Source organism: Diplotaxodon limnothrissa, linkage group LG15 (genome assembly GCF_057381915.1).
Source record: "Diplotaxodon limnothrissa isolate DT_005_m linkage group LG15, D_limnothrissa_male_GT1.1, whole genome shotgun sequence".
NCBI lineage: Eukaryota > Metazoa > Chordata > Actinopteri > Cichliformes > Cichlidae > Diplotaxodon > Diplotaxodon limnothrissa.
The window spans coordinates 10,503,736-10,529,103 of NC_140610.1; the positions used below are offsets into that span (position 1 = coordinate 10,503,736).

At 40.9% G+C, this 25,368-nt stretch overlaps 3 protein-coding genes across 4 annotated transcripts; all 3 read left to right on the forward strand.

The window, feature by feature from the left end:
* The first annotated feature begins 2,770 nt into the window (after window positions 1-2,770).
* Window positions 2,771-9,972, forward strand: fdft1 (farnesyl-diphosphate farnesyltransferase 1). 2 transcript variants are annotated; one of them, XM_085372594.1, is made up of 8 exons: window positions 2,771-2,944; window positions 4,634-4,731; window positions 5,732-5,915; window positions 6,006-6,134; window positions 6,854-7,045; window positions 8,768-8,944; window positions 9,245-9,397; window positions 9,488-9,972. In XM_085372594.1, the coding sequence occupies exons 1-8, from the start codon at window positions 2,846-2,848 to the stop codon at window positions 9,713-9,715; spliced, it is 1,260 nt and encodes a 419-aa protein (XP_085228720.1). In that variant the 5' UTR covers window positions 2,771-2,845; the 3' UTR covers window positions 9,716-9,972. The 2 variants fall into 2 exon arrangements, with proteins under 2 accessions (XP_085228720.1, XP_085228719.1); XM_085372593.1 differs by lacking the exon at window positions 2,771-2,944 and having other exon boundaries at window positions 4,162-4,731.
* A 1,524-nt stretch (window positions 9,973-11,496) lies between these two features.
* On the forward strand, window positions 11,497-13,535 carry ctsbb (cathepsin Bb). The gene is made up of 9 exons (XM_085373413.1): window positions 11,497-11,619; window positions 11,727-11,812; window positions 11,915-12,029; window positions 12,151-12,266; window positions 12,458-12,543; window positions 12,641-12,781; window positions 12,873-12,989; window positions 13,206-13,334; window positions 13,459-13,535. The coding sequence occupies exons 1-9, from the start codon at window positions 11,497-11,499 to the stop codon at window positions 13,533-13,535; spliced, it is 990 nt and encodes a 329-aa protein (XP_085229539.1).
* Window positions 13,536-20,375: 6,840 nt separating this feature from the next.
* On the forward strand, window positions 20,376-25,325 carry LOC146617102 (phospholipase ABHD3-like). Its single transcript, XM_085373410.1, has 9 exons — window positions 20,376-20,568; window positions 21,894-22,054; window positions 22,168-22,350; window positions 22,488-22,533; window positions 23,714-23,826; window positions 23,958-24,131; window positions 24,214-24,262; window positions 24,355-24,520; window positions 24,816-25,325. The coding sequence occupies exons 1-9, from the start codon at window positions 20,449-20,451 to the stop codon at window positions 25,022-25,024; spliced, it is 1,221 nt and encodes a 406-aa protein (XP_085229536.1). The 5' UTR covers window positions 20,376-20,448; the 3' UTR covers window positions 25,025-25,325.
* The last annotated feature ends 43 nt before the right edge of the window (window positions 25,326-25,368 follow it).

Sequence of the window (25,368 nt, forward strand, 5' to 3'; positions counted from 1 at the left end):
TTGCTGATAGATTTTGGCCTTCACTCTTAGTACTCAGCTATCAGGCCGCTCATACAACTTGTTAGTTTTAAAGCTTCCGAGTTTAATGGAAGAAAGTATTTTTTGCAAAATCCAAAGCTTAAAAAAAATCGAGGAAGAGAGTAAGTAAAGTAAAAAGTCCTTTCCTGGTTCTGTCTTAGATCATCAAGGTCAGTAAACTCATATGGTGCATGTTGCCACAGCCAGAGGTGCCAGACTGCAGCGTTCTCATTCAAGAAATCTGTGTATCTTCATTTGAGACGTAACGTTTAAGATCTGACACATTTCAAACTGTCAAAGGAAACTTTATTGTCATCCCAGATGTATATAAGTATACAGAGAGATGAAATTGTGAAGCTTAGGGTCCACAGCTTAAACATACACATTATGCAAGTAGAACAAGACAAGAACAGTGCAAGTATGACATACAAAAACTCAAATTACAGGTAACTTGGTAATATGGCTACAAAAGCTGTTTGTCTTGTTGTATATTTTTCACATTAAATTGAATTCCTCTCACACTGACTGCATATCTTGTCTTGTAATAGATGTAATGAATTGATTGTCATCTTAAGAAATTTTAAGAAAGCAAGAGAAACTATGGCTCCAGTCCATATATAGGCCCCAGTGTTCACCCATACAGGTGACATCTCCCTTAGAAAGTGTTAAACCTACTTATTTTGTGTCACACTCCAGCAGTTTTCCAGTTTTGCAAAGAGGAAGTAACCATGAACATCAGCGGTTGCTGCATCTCTTTACACTCTGGAACACAGCAGAGCTAGGGCAGGTGGGATTAATATTGGTAATAACATTCAGACATTTTTGGCTTGCCTGGAGATTTCGCTCCTCCGTACATGGTACATTTTGGATAAGTCGGTATTTAGTCGAGTCTACAATTAGCTCAGCTGACACCTTTCTACATAATTCTGGTCATGTAGGGGATTTAATTCATACCGCCTGAATTATCCTGTCATAGACAAAGAGACTCTGGCCCTTGTGTGAGCAGTGCAACATTGAGAAGTTTGTGTGTTCCTCTTGTGGTCTACACAGCGCACAGCCCTCTAATTTTTCTTCTGCTCATTGAGTTCCCCAAACTGCAGACTGATGTGTCGATTTCTCACCTTCCTCCGCACGGTCCAGCATCGCATTAGTGTTTTCAGTCAAATCACTTCAAACTATTTTCCGATATTTATAAAACCCCTCCGAGGGTGCCAGGTGCTAGCAGTGAAACTGGCCTTCCAGCGTGGAGGGTTTAGATCTAATATAGAGTAAACTTTAAAAGTGTTCATACACAGATATCAAATGTAAAGGATTTATTTGAAACTTTGCACAATATAATTACTGAAAATAATAACAGCAATAGGTTTTTGTCCTAATAATTATAAACATTTAATGATACAGAGGAAATCAGTTAAAGGTTAAGTGTGGGACTGACAGACAAGCTTGTCTGAGCCTTAGTTTTCAAAGCATGTAAAATGTGCAAGTGCAACATTGAAAACTTGGAATACACCAGTTACAGCTCACACTGATGCAGAGGGACGCACTAACATATAAGCATGTGTTACAGAGTGAACCGGGTATTTTAAAGCATCAGGAAACAACTTCTCACACATACACAAACAAGCTAAGTGAGGTTAGATGGTGTTGTTGTGGACACTGACTAATACCTGTTAATACCGTCTAGCCACATGATTTTTTTGGGAGGAGGGGGCATGATTCTCTTTGGTTTCATTTTGGCTTAAAATAAATTTTGGTTAGCCCGAAGGCCAGTCGGCAGCTGGCTGTAAATATGCACAACAATATATATTATATACATACATTGTATATGTCTAGTTTGTAGACAAAGGCTATAAATGAGGGGAAAATGTAAAAATATTAAATTTAAAAAGGAGCAGAGAAACACTTGGCTGTGTGCTCACCGTGTTTTGACTTTGGCCATTAGGTGTCCTCTATTGAACTGTTGATGATCTACTTGGCAATGAATCGGTTCAGATTATCACGGATTTTGCGGCCTTCCTTAGCTGCAAATGAGCAAATGACCTTACAAGCACGTCGTTTAATTGACAGGGAAATATATTTTCAACACGAATGCAATGTCGGATTTTGATTTTTTTTTTTATCATAGGACAGCTTCCTTGTCCAATTTTTGTATTCGCAGTAGTTTCAGTATGCTCCAACTTCACAGTGGTGGGATGCATCACGAGCAATGATGAGTCTGACTGCAGGATGGGGGTAAAGCGATTGATGCTTTGATGCATGGGATAACAATCTCTGCATCAGTGTCAAGAAAACAGAAGGAGATGATTGTGGATTTCAGGAGGGATGGAAACTCCCAACCAACCTGCACATTGGATGAGCAGCTGTGAGAATGATCTCCAGCTTTAGAAGTACCCGAGAACCTTAACTGGAGCTACAACACTTCCTTCCTGGTTAAAAAGACTCACCAGTGCCTTTGTTTTTATAACATACAAGGTGCTGCTGTGTATAAACAGTCAACAGGTATCAGACCTGGCCGGGATTACCACGATTTCATTGAGCAGACAGTTTCTTTCTTGATTAACTAACGGACCAATCAGCAGCTGGGCTCCACTGACAGCCCAGGGCGGGGCGGGGCATCACACCAGTCACTCTGGCCGCTCATTGGACGTTAACCTCTAAGCCCATGACTCGCCAGCCAATCAGACGCTCCGTTGATCTGACGAGGCTCCCGGCCGCAAACCGTGTCCTCGCTCATGTTTGTGGTGCTGCCGCATCTCAGAGACACGAATATCTGATGGGGCTACATCTTGTCAGTCTGCCAGAGTAACCGCTGAACACCTGAAGCAACATGGACATCCTGAAGTCGCTGTGTCACCCGGAGGAGATATTCAACCTGTTTAAATTTAAGATGGGTGGATGCAGAGCCGTCATGCCAAAGTTGAATTATGTGAGTAAAATCTACTCGAAAACGCAGTCTGAGCTCATATTTATAGATTCGTTTGAATACTAACACATCAGCCACACGCAGAGAAAGGATGTTGCGCGGATTAAAAAGCAGATAGCCGTTCCTCTTTTCAGAGCATCATCACAGTGAGTCTGCGCAGAGGAAAAAAACAAACCAAAACAAAAAGCACATAGCCATATCTGGCACTTTACACCTCAAACCTAACTGAGCAACACGGTCCTTAGTTTTGCTCCAAACGATCCGGGTGAAAACAGAGACAGCTAATTGGACTTTGTCAAATTAGATCTGCGCTCACACAGTCTACTCACACAGGCAGAGATGACCATTGACTTGGGATTTACCTTACATAATGAGCTTGGAGGGCGCACCGGTGGGGAGAGATGCTGTGCGCGTGTTTGACGGATAATCCCACTGTTTTAACGCCAATGTGACCCAGAGGCAGGACCCGGAGAGCCTGCAGACTGCACCATGCCAACGAGGCTTCGTGCTCGGATTGGCAGCATTACTTAAACAAAACACACACACAGTAAAAATATTCTTCATTTAAGATTTGGATTAAAGCACCCGAGGAACAAACCTGCACAGGATGTCAAACGTTAGAGCTCAAGTCTGTCATCTGATTGTATTAAAAGCCAAATTGTTGTGCAAAAGCAACACAAGTGCAGTAATGTCTGAGCACAATCGATGTAAACATTAAAAAGAGAAATAAAGGTTATAATGAGTTGTCCGTTTGTTTTAGTATACGTCTCATATATTTGTTTTAAAAATCTTTTTCCTGGAGTATCACAGACTTGCAGGTCACGAATTTTCCCGTCCTTCACGCTGTCTCCCACCAGATGTCAGCAAAATACAGTTTTCATGAGTTCTGCTTTTTTCAGGGGGAGGGGTGTTCAAACTTGCTAAGGTTTGTTTTTCTATTGCAATGAAGGCTTTATATTGCACAAAGTCGCAGTCGACACCCCACAGCTGACTGTTTGCTTATCGCGCACAGCCAACATTATCTAGCTGCATGCGTGCATGGAGATACAACTAAATAGCAGCTAATGCGTGCTTTCTTTAAAAAGAAAACACTGCTCACCTTTAGCGAAAAAAGGCTTTAGTGCAGCAAAAACCCCAAATCGGACCCCCCCCCCCATTTTTAGCATGCGGGAAGTAGGTTATGAAAGTGAACTTCAGCTGGCGTTGTTTTGGGGGCAGGGGTGGGAGGAGTGTGCCTGCTCATAACAGCAGATCTACAAACGCTGCGCACTGGCCACGCTCAGCCACGGTTCAAGGTTAAAGTGCTCAAAGATCCGCGGGGCGCTTATTTAACTCCACGCAGCGTCGTCCACACAGCGTTGTTCACCTCTCTTGTCCTCTACATGGACTTCATGTTTCACGCTTCCTCGACAGGCGTGGCGTCAACATGGATAGTGTGGTTTCATAGCTGCAGAGTCGTTCTCGCTGTCGGTTTTTCGTATGGCCGGAGCTTGCTGCAAGTGTCCGCTGTCTCTGTCCGTGTTCAAGCGCTCTCTCTCGGTGGCTCCGCGTGGCTGCGGCTCCGCTCCACGCTCTCTCCTGCACGGGTGGAGGCTCGGGGAGAGGGGCCTGCAAGAGGCCGCCCGACCCTCCAGCGCCCTCAGACCTGCAGGCTTCTACCGACAAACAGCTTTTCTCTGTCTCTCCTGTCAGGAGTCCATGACTGAGAGTCTGCGGACCTGCTACCTGTACCTGAACCAAACCAGTCGCAGCTTTGCAGCTGTGATTCAGGCGCTGGACGGTGAGTTGAGGTGAGTAAAACTTTACTGGAGCTGGCTCCAGGTGAGGACACGTGTGTGCGTGCACACGGTTTGTTTTCTTTAGAGCAAAACAAAGGGTCTTGGCCGAAACACTCCCCCTTTAAAAAAAAAAAAAATCCCTCAACTTATCTCATAAGTTTCTATTTTTTGTCGACTTTTGACATTTTTTTTAGTATTATTAATTCCGTTTAGTGTTTATTTCCAGAATGTCTTACTTTAGTTAGGATTCGTTTCAGTGCCAGTTTTAGTCTTTAACTATAGTTGTATGGAGGGCATATGCTCGAGGCAACATTTAGGATGAGTATTACAAAAATAATAGAAACGCTGAGAGCAGTTGACCCACAGTACAGCACCAAAGCGTCATCAGGCAAGTTATGATGACAAACTTTATAAACAAGTACTCAAACTAAAGATATACATTCAAAAAGTACATGTTAGGTTTTTGTATGACAGACTTTTTTTGTCCTGGCTGTGTGATGTTGTTACCAGCATCATGTGAAGCAAAATACCATGGCGGGTAAAGGAATCACAAATTAATCTAACATGCATATCTTTGGTCTGTGAGAGGGACCTGGACCAGGACCTTCCCAATTCATTATTTGGGATGAAATATCCCTGTAATCTAAGACAGACTGACAGGCATTCATTCCTTTTATGAACCCTAGTTTAATTCTTTCATTTTGAGCCAGATATTAAACACGAATCTTAAATAAAATTTTGATATCAAACTACATTTCTATGTACTTGAAAGACTCTCCATAAATAAAATGGGTGTTAATTAACGTTTCCATTGCAGGCTTTTCAGGGTTGCAGAGGTGAAGGCTACCATGTACCTTTTCTTTTTCTGCATTTAAAGTTTATTGTTGAGTAGTATTAATAGGAATATAAAAAATATCTTTGATGCAGCCATGCAGGAGTTTTTCACATATAGACACTTGACATACCTGCTACCTTTATCATTGTGTAAATCCTCCTTGTGTCTATGATCCAGACATGCAGTTTGCATTTTCTACCTGGTTCTGCGTGCACTGGACACAGTGGAGGATGACATGACCATTCCTCTGGACAAGAAGGTTCCCATGCTCAATGACTTCCACACCTTCCTGTACCAGGATGAGTGGTGCTTCATGGAGAGCCAGGAGAAAGATCGTCAGGTCCTGGAAGACTTCCCAACGGTCAGTGGGTTGTCAAGGGTTATTTACCAAGTTTGGGCAAATTAAGGCAGTGACTAATTGGTAACTATAACCTTTGTCCTCTAAAACCAGATATCGCTGGAATTCAGAAACCTCGCTCAGGAATACAGAGACGTCATCTCGGATATCTGCCACCGTATGGGAGTGGGAATGGCTGAATTCCTGGAGAAGAAAGTGGGATCTATGAAGGAGTGGGACCAGGTAAATGTTATGCTTCTGTTAGTTGTTCTAGCACCATAATGACTACATAAATGACTGCTTTGAGTTGGGGGGGGGGGGGGGGGGGACATAAAGAGTAAGTTCTAAAATTACTGGAGTAACGACCCAAAATAATTATTACATTGCAAAATAAAAGCCTTTTATTTTGAATAAAATGTCATCACTCTGATTAAAAACTGAATGGATGTTATCAGAGGTTTGTAAGCTACAAACTAGCTGTTGACTCACTGGTACAGCTCAGGAGCAGATAGTAAGCTTACAATTTTATTGAATTAGCTACAGTAGCGTTCAGATTTGCAGCTCCTTACTTCTTAAATCAGCTGCAGAATCAACCAGAACTTAAGGAAGGTGATTTTAAATGTTTCCTTTAATTATGGCAGTAGACAATTTTGCTTTGACTAATTTATTCATTATTTATTGAGACAGAGGTTTTATATATTTCTTTTTTATTGCCTGTACTTAATTGCTTTATGGGTGCGTGCGTGCGTGTGCGTGCTACTGTTTTATAAAACTCCTCTGATTGTACTGCTGTCTTTCTTGGCCAGGACACTCCTGTAGAAGAGATTTTTAATCTAAAGAATCTTGTCATGTAGCTATATGATTCAGCTCTGAATATTACATAATATGAATGTTTAATCATAAGCCAGGATTTTGTTTCTCTTAAGTCCTGCACTGTGATTTGTTTTTCTGTTTTTGTGCAGTATTGTCACTATGTTGCCGGTTTAGTCGGCATTGGCCTGTCCCGGCTGTTCTCTGCGTCTCAGCTGGAGGACCCTGAAGTTGGGCAGGACACTGAACTTGCGAACTCCATGGGCCTGTTTCTCCAAAAGACTAACATCATCCGAGACTATCTAGAGGACACACAAGAGGGACGTGCCTTCTGGCCACAAGAGGTAGAAACAAAATCTCTTGTCTAATACCAGTGTGCCTGACCAGGGTCCGGTACTATGAAGCAAGTTTAGAATACCCAAGATATCTTTCACTTATCTGGGTTTGCTTACCCTAATCGGGCCAAGCAGTCGCACGAAGGAGGTTATCAACTCGATACGTCAGCCCAGGGGTTTCTAATCTAGCTGTGACCATGTTCACATGAATGGGGCAATTTTCCAGGAATTATGCTATTTCCTACTGAACTCATTGGTGCAGTCATAAATACTTAGCAATATCTGCCATATTTCAAGCAACTTAAAAAAGTCCAGACGCTTTTCTTTCCAAGCTCCTTAGACTACAATGACCTGGATGACTGAGAACCTTCACAGACACCTGCCATATTCATAATACAAAATGTGCTTTGTAACATTTGTTTCTATGCAGGAGGGGCTTTATACTGTGTAATGTCTTTTTTTTTTTTTTTTAATTTATTTATGCTTAACACTAGTGACGGCTGTGGTCCTATTTGTAGTGTTTTCATGTTGTACAAACGTCTGTTTGTTTTGGCTACAGAAGGCCTTTCTGACATTTCTGAGAATGTGGTGCAAACCTTTACTCGGGCTCTAGGAAAATCTATGTTGCCGGTCAAAGGTTAAGATCACTGTGACACTAGAAAATGTGGTACTATGAAAAAAATCTTGATGCACCTATCATTCTTTTATATTTTGCTTCCAAGGACCCAGACTTTCTTTCCTTTTAAAGTGGTCAGAAGCAAGAGTTCTCCAGGGTTTCTGTAGGTATTTCAGAGTTTGTCTTTGGACATTGGCTGCTTTTTCACTCATTTTGCCTCAGCCCTTGACTGTTGTTGTTATTGTTGTTAAGCCACTTAACACTGACCTATGGAGAGAAAAGAAAAAAAAAAACAACAACCCCCAAAACAAACCCACCTAATTCGTGGGATGTCTGCAAATAACGGTTAACTTGGCAAATAACCCATTTTAAATGGTATCTTTGGGCATTTGGTAACTAGCCTGTTGCAAAAGCACATCATTTGTTCCCATTTATTTAGTTGAGTCTATGCCAGAGTTTAACAGCTTTTTAAATGGTATTTTTGTACCAACAAAGTGATTCTTTAAGAGGTATTAGCTGAAAACTTGGCATATCTTTAGCAGCGTGTCCTTAAAACTGGAAACTGGACAAGTGGAGGGCAGAAGAGGAAGCAGGTCTCCAAAAATTATCTACAGCAGGTGAACGGTATATGAAAGTCATGCCCCCAAGATTTGGGCTGAACTTCAGCCAGCGGTGTTGGAGAAATTGTCTAAATCGATGGTACTTTTCTGCATTCATAATTCCATCAGATTGAAAACCTACCTGCATAGAAAAACGCAGAGAGGACACTATCAGCCATGGATAGTGACCTCTCCAGAGCCAGGAGCTCAACATTATGATAGTAGTGTTGGGTTGTCTTGACAGAAAATGGACCAAATGCGGTCAACGTTCCAAAGAAGAGTTTCAGATGTCCCTCAGGAAGCCTGCAGTTTTACAATAAAAGGACAGTCATGTGGCCATGCTTTCACCCTGGCCTCCAATCTCTAATCAACTTATTCTCGGGTCTGTGGGATAAGTGTTTGTACTAAATTTGAAGAAATTTGCTCAAGGCTTCTAAGAAGTACATAACGAACAGAATCCAGCCAAGGCTGGTGCCAGTACAGATAAATAAAATCCTTGTTACATGCTGTGTGCAGGCTTGGAGCCAGTTTGCAGGCCGTCTTGAGGATTTGGCCCAGCCTGAGAAGCTGGAGTCGGCGCTGTCCTGTCTCAACCTGCTGGTCACTGATGCTCTGCGTCACGTCCCGGATGTTATTGCCTACCTGTCCCGCCTGCGCAACCAGAGCGTCTTTAATTTCTGTGCCATTCCACAGGTATGCGCTGCGTCACAATCTCCTCCAAACCATAACATTTAAACCTGTTCATTTTTTAATTTATTTTTCAAGCTCAGAAAACAAACCATTCTGTCCATGTCCTACGGTCTTACTGGAACATGTTTTGATTTGCATTTAAAGTTTGCGAAACATTTTAATATTTTGTTTTAATAATAACTTTTTCTGTAACTGATAAACGATGGAAAATGTTGCGCTTAAATAGAGAGACCAATGAATACTGACTCATGAGAAATGATCAAACACTTCCACTTCACATGTTGTCATTTCTCTCTTGACCAGGTGATGGCAATAGCTACACTGTCAACGTGCTACAACAACCCCATGGTGTTTCAGGGAGTGGTGAAGATCCGAAAGGGGCAGGCAGTCACTCTCATGATGGAAGCCACCAATATGAGTGCTGTGCAGACAATTATCGCCCAGTACAGCCAGGAGGTGGGTTATTTTTATTTATTTATTTTTAAACTCAGTCTCTCTCTACTGCTTCCACCATATTGGTGTACTGAATGTGCTCTCTCTCTCCAGATATTACACAAGGTGTCCCCCACCGACCCGTCTCGGGAAAAGACGCTCCACATCTTGGCTGTAATCCGTGAAAAGTCCGCCCTGTCGCAGTCCAGCCTCCGCTCCAGGACCCACCACCTGTCGCCCATGTACCTTTCTGCTGCTATGGTGCTCGCTGCCCTCAGCTGGCAATACCTTAGCACTACAGCGGCACAGGCCCAAGGCACCAGTGACATGCAGAGACCTTGAACTAATTTAACCCCCTCCTTTCCTGAGCCTCTATACAAAAGAAGCCCCTGTGCCCCCTCTGAAGGTCTGTTTCTAGAGGAATTTACAGATTCACTGTGGCTGTTACAGGATGATGGACACTCTAAAGTATGACTCTGTTAGCAGGCTGGTGTCATTAAATGATTTGATCTGTAGCAGTCCATCCTGTGTCTAGATAAATTATATACACACATTGGTGTGTGTGGGTATATTTGCCATAAATGGTACACTTCCACAGTTCAGGGTGTTGTTTTTTTTTTTTTTGTTTTTTTTTTAAAAATAGTTTGTTTGAAACATTGTTTGAATTGTAATTATTCATCGTATTTGAATAATTGAAAACAAACGTTCACAGTTTAATCCTGCACATACTAGGATTTTTTTTTTTTTTGGGGGGGGGGGGTTACCAACAACCACCACCACCACTTGTTTTTCTTTCTTTTCTCATATCACATCAAACCTAGCTCCATATTCCACTTGTGTTTCTCTAGCAGAAACACTAAAAAGTTACATTGGTGCACTCTGCAGCGCTTCCGCTGTATGTTCGACGGCTTCCAATCACAGTTGAACCTTTTCGGTCCTTTTCTGTGTGTTAATCTGTTTCATCGTTGTGTTTTTTTTTAAAATTAAGGAAAAACAATTATGTGCAATATCAGGGTAGTTTTTATTACAGATGAAAAGGGGAAAATGGATGTATTTTCAGGTCCTTTATAGCATCAGCAAAAGAGGGAAGAAAAAGGCATACTGAGACTGCTAGCTAAGTGTCCTTAACACTGCTTTGGTGCGTTGAAAGGCTAGCACAGAGTAACTTTGTACAGAACCAAAGGAGAGCTAAAAACATTGCTATGTAATGTGACATTTTGATTTGTACATATTTGAAGAAATAAATAACAATTAATCCTGTATTTTGAGTGATTTCATGTTTTGATGCAGAGTTTAAGTGTGTGTGTGTGTGTGTGTGTGTGTGTGGGAGAAGTTCATACATATTAAACAAAAAATTAAGAATCAGAAGGTTGATGGTTAAATAAAGGAAACAAAGCTGCATCTCGTTATTGACGTATAATAATTTTAAGAGCTTGGTCAACCTTTGGAATGGCAGGCTTCTAGTCACATGAGACATGCAGGTGCATTTATTACACAGGCATGTGATCAACAACTGTAGTCTTATAAGAAGGGTAACTGTAAGGTTTGTTGAGTCAGAGAGAAGAAGAACGACGAAAAAGATCTACTAAAACAGCAACCCAGGTAAAAAATTAAGACATTTGGCAAATATGCTGATTTTTTTTTTTTTTTTTTTTTTGCACATATGAGTTCAATATGCATGTGGATTAATACTTTATGATTGTCTTAAGCTGAAGTTTTCATTTTTTGTTTTTAGCTTGAATCAATGTACATATATGTTAAATCTAGCTGCAGTTCTGATTCATCTGATAATATGAATGTTCTTTTAAACTTTTTTTTCTTTATAAATTGGAATAAAAGTATCATTTATCATTAATTGTGGATCTAATTCTTAAAGTCAGTGTTAGATATATTTCAGAAAGAATGTTTCTAATAACCAAGTTCATTGCATTCATACATGACCCAGTTCCTATGTACAGAAATGTATTTGCAACATTACTGCAAAACACATGTTGGTTATAAATAAAGGAAATGGCCTCTTTCCTTATTCCCTTTCCTTGTAACGCTCCACTGAGATGTGCTTTTGTGTGCATGTAAACAGTTTCCTGGTCACCTCCTATGATCACTGATGTCTGTTTTGCAGGATGAGTCCACTGTTCCTCCTCTCTGTAGTGGTGATGGTGTCCACCACTTGGGCACACCCTCACCACTCCCTTCTCTCCTCTGAGATGGTTGATTTTATTAACAAGGCTAACACCACCTGGACGGTGAGACCATGCAATCAGTTTTTATGGATATTTCCACATCTTAGGAAGCTGTTAACAACCCGTAAGCGATGATTTCTCTGCTCCAATTTCCTTTTTATTTGCTCCAGGCCACAAAGAATTTCCAGAATATCGATGCCACCTATGTTAAACAGCTGTGTGGCACCATACTGAATGGACCCAAGCTACCAGAGGTGTAAGTTTATCAGGTGGTTTGGACAGCTGGTCACATGAGATGACATGTGACAGTCAGCAGGTTGAGCTAATCTGCAGTGATTCTGTTTTCTCTCTTGTTTAGGCTTCATAATATTGAAGGCATTAAACTTCCTGACAGCTTTGACGCACGCAAAGAGTGGCCCAACTGTGCCACAATCCAACAGATCAGAGATCAAGGCTCCTGTGGGTCCTGTTGGGTATGACACACCAAGAAATTAAAAATACACCACCACCAAATAGAGGAGATAGGGTGGGACATTAAAAAAAATCATTACCAACTTCCATGTTCTCAGTGTTCCCGGTTTGATTTTTACACAGGCCTTTGGGGCAGCTGAGGCAATATCTGACAGGTTATGTATCCAAAGTGGTGGTAAGATCTCTGTGGAGATCTCCGCTGAAGATCTGCTGGCCTGCTGTGATGAATGCGGCATGGGGTGAGCATTAGTAATGGCTCGTGTATATAAGTAAATGGGCTGTTCATTAATTCTACTCATGAAGTTTTCATGGAAAAGTTTTTTTGGAGAAACCGTGATGGTTTATAATTACAGTCTTCAAAAATCAAATGAAGTAAAACAGCTATAACATAACTCATGGTGCACATTATGTCTTTTTGTGTTTGATGTAGCTGTTATGGTGGCTATCCTTCTGCTGCTTGGGAATTCTGGGCAAAGAAAGGGCTTGTCACAGGAGGCTTGTATGACTCTAAAGTTGGTAAGTCCATTATCCACTTGCTGAATTCAGTTTAAGTAGTTTTGGGGAGGAGCAAAAGACTTGACTTAAATGGACTGACCGTGACTGTTTATTACAGGCTGTCTACCCTACACCATCGCCCCCTGTGAGCATCATGTGAATGGAAGTCGTCCTCCGTGTGGGAGTTCAGAGACTCCTAAGTGTGTGCAGCAGTGCACTGATGGATACTCACTATCATATGAGAAGGACAAACACTTTGGTACAGAGAATTAAAATAAACTCTGCACCCTCCTAGCATTGGTTTACTTTGTCGTTGCAGTCCTTGAAGTTTCCTGTATGTCCCTCTTCAGGTAGACGCACATACGGCGTCCCGTCGGACCTGGATCAGATCATGACGGAGTTGTACAAGAACGGGCCTGTGGAGGCATCTTTCACTGTTTATGAAGATTTTCTGCTGTATAAGAGTGGTGAGGTTTATGTATTTAATTCCAGTAATGTCACTCTATATGAGTAACGTACTTCTTTGTCTCAGTTTAATATTGGGCAACTGTTTGAGAGCAAGCAAGTCGACCACTAATCTGAAAAAACTCCACAGACACTTTAGAATGCCTGTCAGAAAATGGGTATTATTCAAAAGAGGAACAACCTTCTTCTGCTTTAATGAGCTTTTTTTTTTGCTGTAGGTGTGTATCAGCATGTGACAGGGGATATGCTGGGCGGTCACGCCATTAAGATCTTGGGCTGGGGTGATGAGAACGGGACGCCCTATTGGCTGGCTGCAAACTCCTGGAATACTGATTGGGGAGATGAAGGTATGGATGAAAGTGTAAGGCACATAGCCGGTGTCACATACAGGCCTACGTCACACAAAGTGCTGAAGATGAGTGGGAATGCTGGCCTAAAACTGTGTCGTCCTCTGTTGTCTTCTTATTTCAGGTTTCTTCAAAATCAAGCGTGGAAATGACGAATGTGGTATTGAGTCAGAGGTGGTTACAGGAATCCCGCTTAACTAGATGAAATAATCATCACAGCAGACAATCAAGAAATAAATCGAAGAAAAGACAGACCTCATTCTGGGGCAGATTTTGACAGATTTCATGCAATAAAGAGGGAATAAATTGTTGTGTCTTGGTCTTCATTTGCATTTCTTTACCATGATTTGCAGGTTTGTTTTCCCACAAGTGAGCTACAAATTTTTTTTACAGCTTCATTTCATTACGGAGAGAATTGAGCATTATTCATTGACATAGAGAAATGAATGTATTTGGCGATTAATCTCTGATGACCTATCATGGCAGAGCAGAATCTAGATGGTGGTGGTGGTGAAGATGAGTGAGGTTTGGATGAAGCTCCAGTTGATATGTCTATGAGGTGAGGATGGGGAGGAGGTGGGTTGCATGAATGCGAGTCTGAAAGCGAGAATGACAGAGAGTAGATCCCGAAAGTTTGAATCTATTCATCTGGACGTAGCATTTTCAGTGGGAGAAACGTTTCGTCACTCATCCAAGTGACTTCTTCACTCTCAGCTGACTGCAGGTTTCCCCAATCTTATAAACAGTACATCGCACAATGACTGAAACTAGCACATGAACATAATCCAACTTTGGGGATTTACTTACCTGGATGATCGAGCATGCATCAAGACGAAGAGTAGAGATTTAAACCACGTAGAGTGGAGGCTAATTGGCTCAAAGAATGTGGGCAAGAAGGTGATTGGATTAGAGTAATGATGTCAGTACTGAGTTTGACAACGTGGGAAAAAGTAGTGGAGTCAAGAAGAGACTAGTAGCAGCCAAACAACCCAGGAAAGCAGGCAGATGAGTGACTGCGGATCTGCCTAATTGAAGTTGCGCATAAACTTCATTGGGAAGGTAGATGAGATTATATGTTTTAGCATTCAAAATTTAGATAATTATATTTAGAGATATATACATATTATCTAGCATTCTAGCTTTAGTTGGGATGATGACATTGCTGATTTCATATACTATGTACTGAATCAGTAATTTATAATAATGATAATACCAATATAATACCATGACTCCTTAAATTACAGGATACTACAGCAAACGAAAATCAAAAATCACATATCCAAATAGTCCTCTTTAGGGGCCACTGTAAATTAGTCCTCCTTTGGTGTTGCAGCTTATTTTTGACTGTGGTGAGAAATGTGATTTGCTACAGTCTTAACAGTGTTTTAAAAAGCATGTGCCTGACAAGATTTAAGATGTTTTAAATTTTACTGGATGCCCTTCTTTCACAATTTGTGGTAGATCCATCCAATGGCAATTCCTTTTGTACACTAAAGGAAAAAAGCTGAAAAGGTTACAACTAGAGCTGGGCGATAGAACGATAACGATATGTATCGCGATATAACTTTTACTCGATAGAGAAATTAAGCTATCGCGATAGACCTCGCCGCTCTTGTCCTCTTAAAAAAAAAAAAAAAAAAAAAAAAAAAAAGGTCAGCCAATCCAAATTCAGTAGCGCAGAGCCGAACCAATCACAGCCGCAGCGTCACGTCGCGTGACTTGTTACATACAGCACAAGTGCCAAGCCGCACGTGTGTTTGTTTGGGAAGCAGCCAGCGGGTAGTGGAGCCAGCGCGTAATGGAGGAAATGAGTGTGCCGACTAGAAAAATCAACCGAGCGTGACCGAAGAGAAAACAGATGATGGTTCCAATGCCGGAGAGATTGTCGAACGGAAGAGCCAAAGAAGTTCCGTAGGGTGAAGGTATTTCGGCTATTTCAAGTCTGACAAAAAACAGAGTAGCGTGCACTGTAAATTGTGCCGAAAGCAAGTCTGGAAATACAATAAACTGGTGCATGCGTCACACTGCGCCACGTTATTGTTTCAGTGAAATGAATTTCTACAAGACTGTTACTGTTAATTCTACTCTCTGCAGTGTTTACTGTCCCTCCACACATACGACTCGGTTCTGCTTCTATGCCCCAGCTTTGTTTACTTTTTCCCACCGAGGCTTCTAGACTTCTGATTGGCCAACATTTCTGCACGGTTAGGAATCTAGCGCCACCTGCTGCTTTGGCATGTTCATAGCAGCGTTTTCCTTCATTTCTGCCTTTATGTGTGGACGAGATTATTTTTTAAAACGGAAACGGAAAATCTCCGTTTTCAAAAATACCCGTGTACGTGTGGACGTAGCCTCAGTCTCTGACTGGAAGCGCTAATTCGTCATTCGGCTTTTGTCAGACTAAAGTAACTGTTAAAACTGTTTGAAAAGCTCAGCTATACAACAAGGAGAGATTGAGAATTTCCTTTTAGTTCTCAGTTTATTTGATATTGACAAAAGTTAGTCAGTTTTGTCTGTTCTTCTGTAAAACAAACTAAGATTTATTTTTAGAATTAATATTTTGTTTCTAAGTGGAATTGACAATTTAGTCTGTTTCGTTTGTTCTATTTTGAAACTTAAACGCTTTAGCGGCTGCCTTTTGTGTAGTTTGTAATATTTGCCTTTATTTATCTGAAAAAGTCTCATGTTCCTTAAGTACATCTACCCTGTTGAACTTATTATGGGAAATAAATATTTAAATAAAAACAAGCTGGTGATTATTTCACATTTTACTTGTGAGCAACGGCACATTTAAATCTTACAAATATAGTTATTTGGCTTATATCGTGATAGATATCGTTATCGCCTGAAATGGAAAAAACATATCGTGATATGAAAAAATCTCATATCGCCCAGCTCTAGTTACAACACAAACTTTTAAATGAACTGTGACTTACAGGACAATGTCAAGCAGAGGCGGAGGCAGACATTTGATACACCCGGGGCTTAGCCCTAAAGGGTAGTATGCATGTGGGATTGGGGTGGGGGGGGTTAGAAATGACTGAAAGATTAATAGGCTCTGTTTTGAGTTTTGTTCAAAAAAGAATGACTTCATATAGGGAAAAATATATATCACATGTGCAGGACACCTTAAACTAGTTTTTTAATTAAGCAGCAAGGCAGAACAAAGTCTGGGCTGTATCAAGACTCGAGGACTAAACCCCAATTCAACCAGACCCAGAACTGATCCGGAATTAAAACAGGACTACAACAGTTCAAATCAGGACTACTTAGGATTTAACCAAGACAGAACCAGAATCAGAACTAGATGATAGTAGCACTAAAAATCATCATAGACCTGCACTACACTTATTTTTTAATTCTACCAAAGTCCACTATTTAGATTGAGAAAAGTTTATATAATTATTTAGCCTTGTTATGCAAACAAGCCTGCATAACTTGCTGACAATCAAACCAAACACCAACATCATCAAATATACAGTTGAAACCAGATATTTACACACTCTTCAGATAAAAACACAAACACTTTTTTAATTGTAACATCAAATCAGACTAAATGTTTATTTTTTTAGATTGATAAATATAAAAAACATATTTGTTAATTTTAAGAGTAAAGAGAGAAACTATCTGTATTTCATAATTTTAAATGGCACCAAATTGTATGGACATGGACTCTACTAACCTATCAGAAGCTTCTTCAGCTCAGAATGGAATCGTCTGGAGTTTTCTTATTAATTAACAATAAACTTAGTGTACATGTACTCCTAAATTTGATGAAAGAGATAAAAAGAGACAGCTCTGTCTGTCTTTATTCTGACATTTAACTAATTCAAAAGATATTTCAATATTTATTTATCCAAAACAAAACAAGTTTACTCTAAATTGATGTTGTACAGTAAAAAAATGTTCTTGGGTTTTCCATAAAGTGTATGTAAATATCTGGTTTCAACTGTGAATATACTGCTGTGTATTGAAATTCCTCTTGTTTTGAATAGGAATATACTGAACAACATACAAAGCATAATATATAAAATAACATCTACCAGAGTTTTTTCTTTAAAAGAAGCCCCTTATGTCCATTCTTGTATATCAGTACATTACTGAAACCGATTTATTTAGACGTGGAGGGAAACAACTGAAAATATGAAATAAACATACATGTAAGCTAAGACTCTCTAAAGAAACAGCATTGTTGTTGTTCGGCTTTTCATTTCGCCATTTGTTGATTCACTTGAAGAGCAAGTAACGTAATATGGGTCAAGTGATCAGTTTGATATCAATCTTTCGTGATACACCGTCATATTTACATTATTTGTACAGTACGAATGATTTTCTTTGGTACCTGGTCGAACTTCAGTTCTCCCCTCTGTCTGCCTGGCTGCACTTCTCCAACAGCGCACTTGCAAGCAGCAGCTCCCCCCGCCCCCTCCCTCAGTGTCTGAGCTCGGATCATACCAATATTAGGGGGGATTTACGCACAGTCGTAAATTCCCACAGTGTGCACTATGTGCTTTGAATATTGTGTGTAGTTTTTGTTTTATACAGTTGTCAGACAGGCATCTAGCTATGAAAAAATTACACTCCAAAAGACCCCGGGCTTCTGAAAAAACAACCCGGGGTTAAGCCCAGTAAGCCACCCCCCGCTCCGCCACTGATGTCAAGACATGTTTCTAGCAGGGCCCAGCAGAGGGTGGTGGTAATGCACATACAGTTCGGACCGTGTGTGTGTAATTTTGCCTCTGCACACTACTACGGAAGATTTTAAATCAAACAATCAGACAGATGCGAGTGGAAGTGAGGGGCACCGTTATAAGGCTGAAGAAACCCAATCAAAATTCAACTAAACCAATCAGAGAAAAAGCAAGAACTTCGGAGTGGTCGAATCAACAATATGGTTCATTGTTTAAAAGAAGGAGTTTACTGGAAAGCTTAACAACATCAAAAAAGCATGAAAGAGCACAAAATACCACCAAAGTGGATGATCACAGAATTATTTCCATGGAAATGAAAACACCTTCACAAGAACTCGCATAGTCAAGAAAACTGTTGACGAGGCATAAATATCAAAGTCTACAATCATTCCTTTGTGCACTTCAATCACATGACTGATTTAAAATCCACTGTGGGGGTGTACACTGTGTCTGCCCAACAAAGTATGGACCTATATGTAAAAAGATGCAGAAAGGTGCTAAGAAACAGGAATAAGGAACAAGTGCATTTAAAAGAGTAGCATTAAAAGAAAAAAAAAATGGGATACAATAAGATGCAGCTAACCCTGGGTATGTCTACAGGGGTAAAGTTAGGATTACACAACATAAGGCACTTGTTGGCAGAGGGAGCGGAGAGAAATAAAAAGCTGTGGGCGGCTAGTGACACAGAACGCAACAACTACTTAAATTATTCAGTTAAACTTTAGTCCAGCTGTACTACTGCCAGCAATACAACCTTGGATACTTTATGACAACACCGTAGATTTCACTTATCTTTATAATTCACATACTGATGTGTGCAGAGGTATAAAAGAATAGAATTGCAGTAGCATTTAGTATTCTGAAGTTTCATCTCAAAGTAAGGAGCAGTGTTTATGACTATGCACAAGAAAAAAACACTTAAAATATCCTTTTAAGACAAAACAAGGTCATTTGAATTTGATGACAGTAAACGAGTTGGGGCACCGTCATGTTTACCACTATAGCATACCCTTTTCTTTTAATAAAAGATATAAAAGATATAAAAGATAGAATATCTGGGAATTGAGGAGACCACCTCTGGAATGTTGATGAAGGATTCTAGCGGAACAAAAAATCCTCGGTCTTCTTTGATGCACCAAATGTTTTCAGCTGGTGAAAGATCTGGACTGCAGGCGGTTAACCTCACCACCAAAACTTGTCTGCTACAAACCCAGGCTGTTATAATAGCTGCAGAATGTAGTTTAACATTGTATTGCTGAAACATACAAGGCCTTCTCTGAAAAAAGATGTTATCTGGATGGAACGTGTGTTGCTTTAAAATCTGTACATACATGTCAACACTGATTGACCCTGTCTATATGTGCAAGCTGCCAGTTCCATCGGCCCTAATTCACTTTCTTACCAACAGAGAAGCAGGATTTAAGCATTGAGTAAAGCCAGCAAGTTGGATGGTCCCTCCCCTCTTTAGTCCAGCGTCTATATCTTTTCAAATATTTGAAGTAATTTTACCAAGATTTCTTCCTTTATCTAAACTCAAACGTTTATTTTGCAATGACCCCGATGAAGGCCACAAGCTGAAACGCTTTGGTCAGCTAATAAAGTTTTTCCATAGTGCTTCAAGTGTCGCTGGAGTCTTCATGCCACCAGACATTTAACCACACAGCAGTTTTTTACTTTGCTTCAGTCCAATTTAAAAGAACTGTGTTCATAGTAGATGGCAGCGTCCCATAATGTTCACGTCTGGCTTCTTCTTTACATGGTTACATGGTACAAGCTTTAATCTCCATTTGTGGATGACATGGTGAACACAGATAATCATTTCTGGAAGTTTCCTGAGTGCATGCAGTGATCTCCATGACGGAATCATGCCTGCCTTTTAATGTGGTGCTGTCTGAGGGCCTGAAGATCATAGACATCCAATAGACATCAGAATTATCCTTTGCATACAAAGATTTCTCCAGATTCTCTTAATGATATCATGTACTGTAGACCGTGAGATGTTCTAAATATTTACAGTTTTATATTGATGATAATTCTGAAACAGTTTTTTGCAGATTGGTGAACCTCGGACCACGGTTAATTCTGAGAAGCTCTGCCTCTCTAAGATGTTCATTTTATACCAAATCATGTTATTGACCTGTTGCTAATTAACCTAATTAGCTGTAAAGTGTTTCTCCAGCTGTTTCTTTTTAGTTTCGCCTTCTCATTTTCTTTTTTGAAACGTCTATTAAATAAAAAATGAGCCACATTTTTTCATGAAACAGTAAAATGTCTCGGTCCAAGCTCCACACCAGCTGGTGGCGGTAATGCAATAATTTATTGTTCACCAAAAATAAAAGAAGAACGCCTGCGCGCTCTAGAGCTCAACGCTGAATGCTGGCGATGAAGGCATTAAACATTAGTGCACTTCATTCTGTCCTGTCATGTTTCTGACTCATGCGGAGGTATGGGGGACATACTGGGAGTGCGTTTTCACGCCGTTCACGGTGATCATCTGCTCCCTCACAGCCGCACTGTACTATCTGTGGGGCCGCAAGTGTCAGGTCAGATTCCGTGGTTACTTTATTCTGTTTCCTTTTCACTATGCTACTTTCCAATTAGTTACAAAAATTTATATGTTTACTTCAAAAAAGTTCTACTTTACCCCTCAGCTGAGTCTTGTACGCTTTTGCGAGATGTAGAATTAAGTCTGTTTGGTAAAGGGAAAAAAAATTAAACCGATCACACCACCGACCACAACTAAAGCTCAAATTAGTCATCAGTCAACAGTAGCCTCCAGCAATCATGTAACCAGCAGCACTGGGGAGGACCCTGACTTTGCAGTGGATGAGCTCATGCAGATCAAACTTTTGGAAGTACTCCTGTTTCTCTGGCACTAAAAAGAGGTCATTCTTCAGCTTGTGCAGCAACACTGTAAGGACAAAGGTAGCCAGTTATGTTAATCTTTGTATGCTGGTGCCTTCAGGCACAGGTGTATAAAATAAAGCACCTGTATGGGTCGTTCTGAAGATTTCGTGAACTCAAGCGTAGTGATGAAATGGGATCTCGCCGTTTCCTTCCTCCTATATATTCCACAATCAACAATTGGTGGGTTTCACACAAAGTGGGAGTGTTTGGGAACCACAACAACGCAGCCAAGAAGTTACCGACCAGGTATTAGAGATCGGGGTCGCGTAAAAGTCGAAAGCTGCAGACTGACTGTGCCATCACAAAAAATGCGTACCAGGAGCTTCATGGCTTTCATACTTCCTGTAATCTGTAATGTTTAAAAGCAATGACTCCACTCGAAAATTGCCAAACAAAAGGAAATGTGTTTGTGAAGAGTTTTTCGATCACCCTTTGCACCTAATGTCTCTCCTGTTTCTTTGCAATTAGACGGACATGTTTGCACTTCTATAACTGGGTGGTTTTTCTGTGAGCTTATTTATCATTGACTTTGTTGTGTGACCTGTTCATATTCATATTAAGCATTGTGCTAAAGTTTAAGCACTTTAAGTTTAAGTATTGGCAGCTGAAGAATTTAAGAATTAAGAATTTTATGTTAAAAATGCCAAAAAATAAGCAAATATAACAAATCTCTGCACAGACTGTATCAAAGGGAAAAGGGGAGTTTTGATCTTAGACTTATTTTCTGTATGTCAGCCACTCACTGATTACATGCTATTGTGTGACATCACATTAAAGTGCAGAGCTGGTATTATTCAGCACACTGACACTGCATCTACATACCACTGATACTGCCATTATTTTCTTTGTACCTTGTTCTGCTCGCCTGGTGTGTTTTGGATGTTTTCTTGTCTCTCACAGGTGTGACTGTATTAGCAGCTGTGCTTTTATAACGCCTTCATCTGGTCTTGTGTCCTTTCAGAGACCAGCTCTGGTTTGCAGTGAGGCTTTCAGTGCATTCCTCTTCAAGCACTGTCCTGTGGTAGCTGAGCGCTTCAGTCCCACTCCGTGGTGCTGGGGAGGCCGACTTCAAACGCTGGTCTTTGCTGTCCTCAAATCCAGACCCCCTGTCAGTTATCGCAAGTAGGAAGAAACCCTCTTTTTTCAGTTCACCACTATTTACAAGAGGGTTAAAAATCTTAATCTAAACATTTAATTAAATAATGAATATCTTGTCTCGTCCCTTCATCTCCCAGTGAGCTGATCCGTACAGTGGATGGTGGTCAGATCTCTCTTGACTGGTTGGACAATCAGGCCAGTGTGACCTACCCAGAATCCTCCACGCGTCCCACAGTGCTCATCCTCCCAGGGATTACAGGAAACAGCCAGCAGTCCTATGTGCTTCACGCCGTTAGCCAGGCCACACGCCACGGTTACAGGTCAGCTGCACTCCTCACACAAAATGAAGTGATCTTGAAGCAGCGCTAACAGGAAAGTTTACATTAAGCAGGAAGCTTATTGTAGCTTGTGCCCGGTATTTGCCTGAAGCAGTTTTCATAAATACTTTCCTTCCTAGATGTGTGGTCTTCAACAACAGAGGTCTTGGAGGGGAGGAGCTGCTGGTAAGTACAATGAATACCTAATAATTTATAGTTAAGTAAAATCTAATTCTCAAAACACTGTTTAAGAAAGAAGCTCATGTTCCAGAATGAACACATTCAAGCTTGACTGAAATTTGCCCTCGTGGAGAAGCTAAATGCCTTCTGGAGAAAACTTTATAGTCAGATGAGACAAATATTAGCTTTTTGGCCATAATGACAAGAGGTGTGTTTGGAGGAGTAAAAGTGAGGATTTCAAATATGAAAACACTGTCTGGGGTTGTTTTCCTGCCAGTGGTGCGGGCACATTAAACAATGTGGATGGAATGATTCTAGTGTATCCAGAGAGTACTCAGAGTGCTTCATTTGTTCCACTTTTTTCATGTTACAGCCTTATTCCAAAATTTTTATTTTTCACCACAAAATTTTGCAAAGTAGAACACCCAAGTACTTGCGAGTTTTAATAATAAAAACATAATATGTACATAGGAATTTGCAGCCTTTGCTCAATACTTTGCAGAAGCAGCTTTGGCAGCAATTACAGCTCAGGTCTTTTAGAGTATGATGTTACAAACTTGGCACGCTAACCTTTAGGCAGTTTCTCCCATTCTTCTTTCTTCTATCCAGTTGGAGGGGGAAGGTTGGCATACACCGATTTTCTGATTTTTTCCAGAGACATTCAATTGGTTCAAGTCTGGGTTCTGGCTGGTCCAGTCAATGACATTTGCAGAGTGGAAACCACTCTTTTGTTTGTTTGGTTGTGTGCTTTGTGTGCCTTGTTGGAAGATGAACCTTTACCCCAGTATGAGTTCCAGAGCACTCTGGGGCAGGATGTTTTGATATATTACTGCGTTTATCTTGCCCTTGACCCTGACTAATCTCACAAAAACATCCGCACAATATGATGCTGCCACCACCGCGCTAAATTTGATGTCATGGTATTGGCTGCCTGGTTTCCTCCAGACATAAAGCTTGACATTGAGGCCAAAAAGTTCAAGCTTTTGACCCAACAAAACAATGCATTTGTGACCAGTTTTCTAAGATTAATTTCTTCAGGCATAGTTAGTTTCAGTGTTTTTCTTAATATAAATATGGAGAACGTCATCCTCAGTGCACCATTTCACAGCAGTAATAGCACTAACAGAAGATCTGAGGCTTAAGTGCTGCATGTAACTGCCCTCCTGTATCCCTCTGCTTGCTTCAGACACCAGTCACCTACTGTGCTGCCAATACTTCAGATCTTGAGTGTGTGGTGCAGCATATCAAAGGGCTCTACCCCAGTGCTCCTGTGCTTGGGGCTGGTGTGTCTTTGGGAGGGTGAGTTGGTGCATAGTGTTTCTGCTGGCCTCCATTTCTGGACCTAGATTTGTCGTCTGTGTCTTTCCTCCATTTCTTTTATTATTTTTTTTCAACAATTTTATGATTCGTTTCTTTTCACCCTGCTGCAGCATGGTGTTGTTAAACTACCTGGCCCGTAAGCACACAGAGTCAGGATTGGTTGCTGGTATCACCATTTCCGTACCCTGGGATGCATTGAAGTTCTCCAGCTCGATGGAGGAACCGCTCAACTGGCTGCTCTTCAACAGGCACATCACGAAATCCTTGCACCAAATTCTCAACAGGTCGGATAAGTTACGGTTGCTAAATCTACATTTGCGTTTGTAAATCCAGTTAAATAAAAAAACAAAAATCTGTTTCTCACAGGCACAGGAAGATTTTAGAGAAAGTGGTGGATGTTGACTATGTCCTGAAGGTATGATACAATATTACTCACAGTTTGTCAGTTTCTTAGATGTATAATTGACTCTACATTCATCGTCATCTTGTTTTCACACCCCCTTGTAGGCTCGGTCCATCTGGGAGTTTGACGAACGCTTCACGTCTCTGATGTTTGGTTATAGCTCATGTATGGATTATTACCGCGATGCCAGCCCAGGCAAAAAGCTCCCCAATACAGCCGTACCCATCCTGTGTCTCAATGCCGCTGATGACCCTTTCTCTCCACAGACTGGTGAGTACACAACAGGAGAGGTGTGTCAGTATAAGCACTGCAAAGGGGAAATAACAGCTGTAATGGTTTACTCATAAATGCTGATTCAGTAGGCCTTGTCAGATTTGGCGCACAAAAGATAAATCAAGTTTTGTAATTGTTGAGAATTTATATTCTTCTTAACACAATTCCTTTTTTAAAAATGTAATCAAGGATGTTGAAGTCACATGAAAGGTTTCCGATTCATGTGTCTGCTTTGTGTCTACTCTGCTGTCTGTTTATATTCATTTGGACTTTTTCTGTCCTGCTCTCACAGCCTTCCCAGTGTCTATAGTCCAGGATCTTCCTAACGTCGCCCTGGTATTGACGGCACACGGGGGACACATTGCCTTCTTGCAGGGTTTTTTTCCTCGAGGTGAGAACTACATGGAGCGCTTGTTTGGCCAGTTTGTGCACGCAGTCTTTGAACACCAGGAGGAAATGAAGCAAGCCTGTGGTATCAGAGAGGAGCAGATGAAGGACTAACGAGCAATATGAAGGCACTTACACTGAAGTAATACAACATTTGCAGCTGCAACTCTGCTCATCTACCTCATGACCTCAGGTTCATGTTCTGTAGACAGTCAAATTTTCCTATGATTACACTTTTGCATGCTGTAGAGTGTGGATGGGACACCAGTGGTTAATGAGCTGACACTGTGTAAAGACCAGTAACACCCTGTGTGGGGTTTCAGATAATTGTATCTGCTGCCATAAAGTGTAATAATGAATCGTAAGCGTATCATGAGGACCAGATCACTATGTATGTGTGCTGAATGTATTTTTATTAGCAGTAAACTGAACATCAGTTTTTTGTTTGTTTGCAGTGA